Source organism: Helianthus annuus, chromosome 4, assembly GCF_002127325.2.
Source record: "Helianthus annuus cultivar XRQ/B chromosome 4, HanXRQr2.0-SUNRISE, whole genome shotgun sequence".
NCBI lineage: Eukaryota > Viridiplantae > Streptophyta > Magnoliopsida > Asterales > Asteraceae > Helianthus > Helianthus annuus.
In genome coordinates, this window is record NC_035436.2 from 134,173,042 (window position 1) to 134,181,191 (window position 8,150).

Sequence of the window (8,150 nt, forward strand, 5' to 3'; positions counted from 1 at the left end):
GATGATGAGATAGGGTACTTGTGTGTGTGAGAAAAAGAAGGCTTGTAGAGAGAGAGAGAGAAAGTGTAGAGAGAGAAAGCGAATCATATAATCAATCTATCTCTCTGGAACGAAAAGGAAATATCAATTTTGATTTGAATACTCTGTTTACAGAATCCGCCGGAGTAGGTTTCTCTGTCTGAATAATATTCCGGCGACTGTTAGTTAGCTTTCCGGCTATTGTTAGGTATCCAACGACTGATAACGGATAGAGTTAGGCTTCCGGCGAGTTATGTTAGAACAAAGCCGGTGATGATACATACAACTGCAGTTGTAGATCTGACGGTAAATAGATTTAGAAACGTGATTAATGGATAGAAATAGAGAAGGAAGGCGAGGTACTAATATGGCCGCACCTCCGAACGGTTTATCTTCCTCACGGCGGAGACACCGAAGCAGCAGTTTACGAGATTCACCTGGTAGGTTTAACTTTTTCAGGCTCTGTTATCTCAGATCTACCGTCAATTTTGACGTTTTGTTTATTAACGGTGATTGAGTTTGTTGTAGATGAAGACGGAGCGGTGGAGATGCAGGAACCAGGTAGGTTACGAGACAGAGGTATGGTGAAGAAAGATAATAATCGAGAACGAGATCGGGATCGAGAACGGGAGCGGTCGAGTCGGAGTAAAAGAAGGAGAGAGAATAGGATGATGATTCATCATACAACTACGGGGAGTAATAGAGACGATACGACGTCGGAGAGTGTGAATGAAGAGGAAGAAGAGGATGATGACGCCGGAAATGGTGGCGGTTTGCGGATGTTGCATCCGCCGTCAGTTTCGACTAGTAATCATCATAATCATAATTCTTCTTCTTCTTCTCATACTCAACAGATTCATCACCGGAAGAGTTTTCCTCCATCGGCTAATAAAGTGCTCAGAGCTGCTCCTCCGGCGGCACCGCCGGCTTGGAAGGCTGCCGACGAAATGATTGGTGTATCGGTGCCGAGAAAAGCTCGGTCAGGTATTAGCAAGAAGATAACTTTAGCTATTTTGTAATTATTATTAATAATAATTAATAAATAACTTTCTTATGTTTTTAGTTTAATTGAAATTTCAGCATCTGCAAAGCGGTCTCACGATCAAATTCACCGGCAATCTTCGGATTCACCTGTACGGCTGGCTTCACCTGCGCCGGCGGCTCCTCCTTCACCTTCATCATCCAACGTGTCAGTTAGAAAAAAGATGGTTTGTGTTCTAAATAAACTGTTAAATCAACAGGCTTTTTTTTTTTTAAAAAAAATATCTCTGATTTATAATCATTAAATTTTTTTGCTACAGAAAGCGAATGGAGGAGGATCGAAACCGAGACCACCAAAATCGTCATCAAAGTCGTCATCTTCTAATCCTGAGGAGCTTGAAATCGAGATAGCTGAGGTTTTATATGGTCTCATGACTCAGTCACAAGCTCCATCTAAGAAAGAAATCCCATCTAACGATTCATCAATGAAATTCGATTCAAATAAGTCAAGTAGTGACACCAAATCTAGAGTTTCTTCTCCTATCTCAAACTCAACAGCTCTACCGCAAAATTCAACGTCTTTGTCAACTGTTGGTAGGTTTAATTATCTGTCATTTAATATATCCAATCTTATTCTTTGTTTATTATTGACTGTAATGTAATGTTTAATTTGAATGACTTTACAGCACCAAAGAGGAAGAGACCACGGCAAGTATCAGACAATCCGGTTTCTTCTTCGATAAAAACCGAGATTGAACATCATCAGCGTCTCCAGTCTCCCAAGACAGATATTTCTTCTCCTTATTTGGAAAACAATAGCCCAGATTCTGCTGCTGCTGGTGGTGGTGAGAATGGTGTTTCTTCCTTTGGTTTCACCACTTTGCCCGGTCAAAAGGTAACGTCTCTATCATCGGAGCCATCGGTGGCGGCGCCACAGCCGCCGGCGGCAGAAGAGGAGAGGAAATGTGGTGTGGGTGCAGTGTTGACTAAAGAAGAGGTTGAGAAGGAATCTCATATGGTCAAATTAAATGATGGAAATAGTAAAATTGAAGCTGTGATTACGACAGCTGCATCTACTACAGTTATCAATCTGTGAGTAAATTTAGAGATCTGATGCTTTAGTTGAGTTTGCTTTGGCCTTTGATGATCTTTTGAATGATTTTGTTTTTTTTTTTTTTTTTGGCAGAAAAATAGCTAATCCGGAGACTCAAAGTCAAAAGGATGAAAAGTTTGAAATAGATCTGATGGTGAGACACATATCAAGCTCCGGTTTTTTTTATTTCGATATGTTGTGTTTCTTATGTGATTCTTTCTGATTCTACTTTTAGGCTCCACCTCCTCAACAAAGAACATCTCATGGAAGTGATGGTGTCGACAATGATTTTTCTGATCACAGGCAGATGGCAACCCAGGTAATGATGCAATTTTTCATGTGTTTTTCTAATTGGTTTAGAGATTATCTACTAGTTACATTCGGATCTGAGTCTTTTTCTCTCTCTAAAAACTTTGCAGGAAACAAGCAAAAGTAAGGAAGATGACAAGCTCAGGAAGAGTGACACCGAGGAGCAGAAGCCGGGGAGAATTCAAGAATCCGGAGAATCATTAAAGCAAGCCGTTAATGAAGACATTAATATCCAACTCAATATCGATATGGAAAAACCCAATAAGGGTTGTGCCGGCATGGTAAGTGGTAGCAGCAACAGATCGCTACAACAAGTTCTTCTTAAACATCAGCATTTATCAGCTAAATCTGAAACCCACACAGAGAAGACAGGTAATCTACTGTCGGAAATTTCACTTCTATTATCTACTCCTAATTTTCAAATTGTCTTGATGTTTTATGTTGCATTCGCAGCTCAATCCAGTTCTCTACCAATGTCTATGTCGGTGACGAACTGGCCTCAAATGGGGTAAGCTTTAAAAGGTCTATTTTTCTGTACCTAACATATTAATGAACACGTCTTGATCATAAAACAATTAGCAGGTATGTTGCGCCTTTGCAGGGGGTCATATCCATGGATGGGAACACAATGGCTTCGGCACCAATTCAGGTACCGTGTTGTATTTATATATGCTCAGTTACTGTGGTTTTTTGTATATTTTGCTGGCTGTTAAATGATGCTTTTATTACAGCCGCTATTTACAAATCCACGGCCAAAAAGGTGTGCGACACACTGCTACATTGCAAGGAACATTCATTGCAATCAGCAATTCATGAAGATGAACCCATTTTGGCCAGCTGCATCGGGATCTGCCGCCCCTATGTTTGGAGCCAAACCTTGCAATCTAAATGTCATGCCTTCTACTGAGCTACATGCAAACATTCCACAGTCCATGCAAGACAAGGGTCAGGCTGTCGGCATCTTCCCAGGTTACACCACCGGAAAAGACACCAAGTCTTCCCAACCCGCAACCATCACTGACCCTGCCCAGAGAAAACAAGTTTTGCTTCAGCAAGCAATGCCGCCAGTCGCTCCCAACAATGTACTTGTAAGTTGATCCGGTTTCGCTTTCTTGAAGTTTTTATGGATTACAAGTACAATGTGTGTGTTTGGAAAAAAATAATTTGTTTTGTTTGTGTTTAATTTACAGCATGGGCCTGCTTTCATCTTCCCCTTTAACCAGCAACAGGCAGTGGCGGCCTCTGCTTCTGTGCGACCCGGCTCTTCTAAGCTTACAACCAGCACAGCAGCAGGTGGTTTGGGTGCTGCTTCAGGTGCAGCCAATTCAGCTACAGTGAGTTCCTCGACTACAGCAACTGCCCCTGCATTGAGCTTTAATTACCCGAATATAACTGCCAATGAAACCCAGTACTTGGCAATTTTGCAGAACAATCCCTACTCTTTCCCAATGCCTGCAGTAGGAGCCCCTCCAAATTATAGACCCAGTCCTCATGCCCAAGCCATGCCTCTGTTCAATGGCTCGTTCTATTCTTCACAGATGATACACCCATCTCAAGTTCCACAACAACCCCAGCAAGCTACTCCACCAACTCAAGCTCAAAATCATCGCCCTTCTCAGTCCCATCAAACCCACCAGAACAGTAGCGGTTCCACATCATCATCACACAAACATTTGCAAGCTCAACAGCGGCAGCAAGGGAGTGGTGCTACCGCTGTAAATGGTAGTGGCAGTGGGAACGCTGGGAGTTTGCACAACAGCTATCATGCTGCTGCCCATAAAAGCCGATCGCAACAATCTTCTCAGCAGCAGAACCAGCACATGAACCCAGCTCTGCAAGTAAGGCATCTCGAAAGTGATGTGACTGGTGGTGAGGATAGTCCTTCGACTGCTGATAGTAGAGTCTCGCGGGCAGCAAACACAATGAGTGTTTACAGTCATAATTTTTCTATGCCGGGTCATTCTAAAGCATTTCCTCAGATGGACCACCCTAACGGTGCACTGACCAAGGCCACTGGTGCTGGCGTGACCGCCAGTGCCAACTCAAGTGACAAGAAACAACAGCAACAGCCGTCACAACAGCAACAACCGTCACAACAGCAAGGGTTAAAAAGGGGCGGTGCTGAGTCATCTCTTCCACCTCAGACTTTTGCAATGTCTTTTGCTGCTCCTATGAATGGCACTACTGGTAACATATCTTCTATGGCTCAGAACCATGCCATTTTCCAAAGCTTGCCGGAATCGTTACGACAAAGTTATATGATGGCAGCACCTACGGCAGCAGCCCACCAATCTCAACAGAAAGATTTTAGAATATCTGAAGAGGCTGCTAGAACCGGTCATGATTCTTCCAATGCTGACGAGGACAGAAAGGTCAGTTCAGGGTTGACCGCAAAATCCGGTCAGTCTATTGCATTTTCTAGACCAGATCTTGTTGCAGATGCATCTGGTTCTAATAATCGGTCATCTCGATCTCCCATCTCAACCTCTATGGGAGCAGCTGCTCAGTCTTCTCATCCCTTACATGCTCATTATCAACCGCAGCAATATGCCCTTCAGCTTCAGAAGCAGCAACAACAGAACCAGAACATGAATAATGCTCGAGGTAAGAATCAACCGCCAAGCAATGGAAGTGCATACCCAGAGCATTTAATAACTTCATCTTCTTCAATGGCTGCCAAGTTCCCAAACTCCATCTCATCTTTTCCACTCCAAACCAGCAACACCAGTAGCTCGCCGGTTCAATCTCCTCAGTGGAGAAACCCAGCGAGAGGCCCAACCACCGCTCAAGTTCCATCTTCTCATGCTTCAGCAACAACCACATCTTCCCTCAAGAACAACCTTCACCAATCCCAACAACAGTCGAGTAGGTCCCACCCACAATCACATACACAGATTTCTTTCGGTGCAACCGCAAGTCCGAAACTGCAATCCACCACGTCTGTACAGATGCAGCAGCAGCAGCAACAGAATCAAAACCCCAGTAGTAACAGTGGTAATCAGTCCCCTTCTCCTCCAATGCTGGTCGGCTCTCCTACAACTTCCATATCTAAAGGCAGTGGTGGTGGTGGAAGCCCTAGAACAAATGCGTCAGCATCCACTAGTGGTAGAACAGGTCAAGCGTCTTCTTTGTCCTCATCTCAACCGGCTAAGAACCCTCCTGTAGGAACCCAGAGATCATCATCACCTTCCATTCTTGGTAACCCTAACAACTCGAATTCTACTAAATCACAACAGCTTCAACAGAAGCAAACATTACATCAGCAGAAAGTCCAGGCAATGATGATGTACGGTCAACCTTACATGCAAGTTCAGCAACATACTCAAGCTCAACAACATGGTGCCAGCTCAATGCCACCAGCCCAGATGATGATGTACACTCATCCTATTAGATTACAGCAGCAGTCGTCACAGCAATCATCATCTTCAACAGCCATGCTGTCGCTTTGCCCACCCGTGACGCATGCAAATACCACCACTTCCGACCCTGCCAAAGCAATTGCTGCAGCCACTAGTATGATGAACCACCCTCAGTATGGCGCTGCAGCTGCACAGTCGCAAATGCCTGCTGGTTTCCCTCCGTATGTTCACAACGCCTCTGCTGCAGCTTCAGTTCAGGTCAAACCTACAGAGCAAAAACAACCGGCCGGTGAGTAGGCTTGATCTCCCAAATTTTTAGCTGGGGTGGTTTGGTTTTTATGTACGTTGCAATTGCATACACAAAAAGATCAGCCGATTCAGTTTTAAAAAGTAGTTGAAACATTTTAAATTCTTTAATTTTTCTAGAGACTGGAAAGAAACAGTGGTTCTTGTTCTCAAATGTGAAATGAGGGCATTAAATTGAAAATTTTGAGCAGGAAATGACAGTTTGCGTGTGTCGCAGCCTGAGAAGAAATAGAAGTTATACACATGCGGCTGTGCTGGTTTGACGGGTCGGTCTCATCCTGTCCGAAGAAGTTGAGAAAGTTACGGGTCAAAAGCTGATCTCATCCTCTGAAGAATGAGAAGTTACGGGTCAAAGTTTTTGATGGGATCGCGGGGCCGAAAACCTTCATGCTCTTGAAATTTTGCTATAAATGATGTTTTTAAAGGGGGGGTTGGGTTGGTGGACGAAGAAGTTAGGTGCTTCTTTGTGTTTAGGTTTTAGTCCTTATCTTGGGGATTTCTTTTTGGTGAATTATCTCCGTTGGAAGGGTTTATATTATCATATATTATTCAGGCACATAAAAAAGAGTTAACCCTTTGATTTTATATGTTTAGTATTTTGGTTGATGCCTTTTTATGTTTCATTTTCGAATCTTGTGGTGAATATTGATGCATGTGATGTTGCTCTTTTGGGCTCACCAAACCAAAGTCGTTTTGGTATATTCAGATTTTCCATGATATTCTCACTTTTTAAGTGGAACATTTTTTACATGCTACAGAACATATCACGATACGTGTAAAACAAATTTTACATAAACGTGAAGAATTCAAAGCAGTGTTTTCAGCATCAGATTTGATCCAGGAGTTGTGCGGGTCATGCTTAACTTATATTACTTACGCATAGCTCACGTGTAAATAAACTGGTTAAAAACTTCAAAAAAATATATGAACAAATTAGTGTAATGATTTATTTTATATACATAACATATGACAGTTAAAAAATATATAAAAGAACAATATAACGGCCTATCGTATATACACATAACATTATGAGTGTAAAAAATGTTTAAAATAAGTTTTAAATGAGTTAGGTTTTTATTTTATTTTATTTTAAAATAGATGTTATTTTACAAAACCATAAAAACTATCCGTGCATTTTACTCTTTATTTTTATTGTTCTCATAATAAGTTGGTGTTTGGTAATTAATCTTACCACACACATGTATAAGGTGGATTAAACATAATTATTTTTAACTCAAATAAGTAAGTCATCCATCAAACAGTTTAAATGTTTAATGGCTAATATTTACGTGATTGACAATTTTGTAATTAAGTGAAACCAATCAATGGCTAACAGTAAAAGATGGAATCAATGAACTGAACTCTCAACGAACAATTTATGAACCGCTACCGTTCAGCGGTAAGGGTTTTTTTTTTTTTTTTTTTTTTTTTTTTGTGTGTGTTTGTTCATTTAATAAGTGAACGAACGCGAACAAGAAATTTCGTTCGTTTAGTTAAGTCATCGAACATAAAAAGAGGCCGCATTCGTTCATTTATATAAACGTCGGTAACATGCTTGTTTGCGTGGGGGGTTTTTAATTTTTATGCATATATGTTCGTTTGTGGGTGGATACCCTTAATGTTTGTGATGCCAATTTTATTCGAAATTTAAGAGTTAAATGCCAAAATCATTTATGAGGTTTGGGTACTTTTGACACTTTCATCCAAAATAAGGTATTTATTTTATCTGGCTCCATTAGGTCATGGGTTCAATTCCCACAAAGAGGGTTTTTCTCAGATTTAATGGGTTTCCTCCTGAATTGGTGTATAGGCATTATTGCCTAGTGGAGATGGATATGATCGGGTGGTTCTGCTGGTGGCACGATGATACTCCAGTTATCCGTCAGTGATCCAAATTTGCCATTAAAAAAAAATAAATAAATAAGATGGCTAGTATATATAAGAAGACTTTTAAACAAGAACCTCACCCTACATAGGAACCACTAATAACCAACCATTGCTTGACACATGAGTAATCCATTCTCTTAATTAAAGGGGCGTTTTATCCAAATGAGGGCAAGTTGGTAAATTAAGCTCTCAATCAA

General features: G+C 41.4%; 1 protein-coding gene across 5 annotated transcripts; it reads left to right on the forward strand.

Moving 5' to 3' along the window:
• Positions 1-6,734, forward strand: LOC110936828 (protein TIME FOR COFFEE). 5 transcript variants are annotated; one of them, XM_035989068.1, is made up of 14 exons: positions 1-458; positions 547-1,002; positions 1,099-1,226; positions 1,320-1,593; positions 1,686-2,091; positions 2,186-2,246; positions 2,328-2,411; positions 2,512-2,773; positions 2,855-2,909; positions 2,984-3,050; positions 3,133-3,489; positions 3,592-3,735; positions 3,829-6,049; positions 6,258-6,734. In XM_035989068.1, the coding sequence occupies exons 1-14, from the start codon at positions 350-352 to the stop codon at positions 6,296-6,298; spliced, it is 4,665 nt and encodes a 1,554-aa protein (XP_035844961.1). In that variant the 5' UTR covers positions 1-349; the 3' UTR covers positions 6,299-6,734. The 5 variants fall into 5 exon arrangements, with proteins under 5 accessions (XP_035844961.1, XP_035844962.1, XP_022034927.1 ...); XM_035989069.1 differs by having other exon boundaries at positions 6,284-6,734; XM_022179235.2 differs by having other exon boundaries at positions 3,592-6,049; positions 6,284-6,734.
• The last annotated feature ends 1,416 nt before the right edge of the window (positions 6,735-8,150 follow it).

What these genes read in the sequence shown, in the direction of transcription:
- LOC110936828 (XM_022179234.2), top strand. Translation starts at nt 350, where the DNA reads ATGGATAGAAATAGAGAAGGAAGGCGAGGTACTAATATGGCCGCACCT. An exon ending in CAGTTTACGAGATTCACCTG is followed by an intron (nt 459 to 546) that starts GTAGGTTTAACT and finishes AGTTTGTTGTAG; the next exon opens with ATGAAGACGGAGCGGTGGAG. An exon ending in TCTACTACAGTTATCAATCT is followed by an intron (nt 2,092 to 2,185) that starts GTGAGTAAATTT and finishes TTTTTTTGGCAG; the next exon opens with AAAAATAGCTAATCCGGAGA.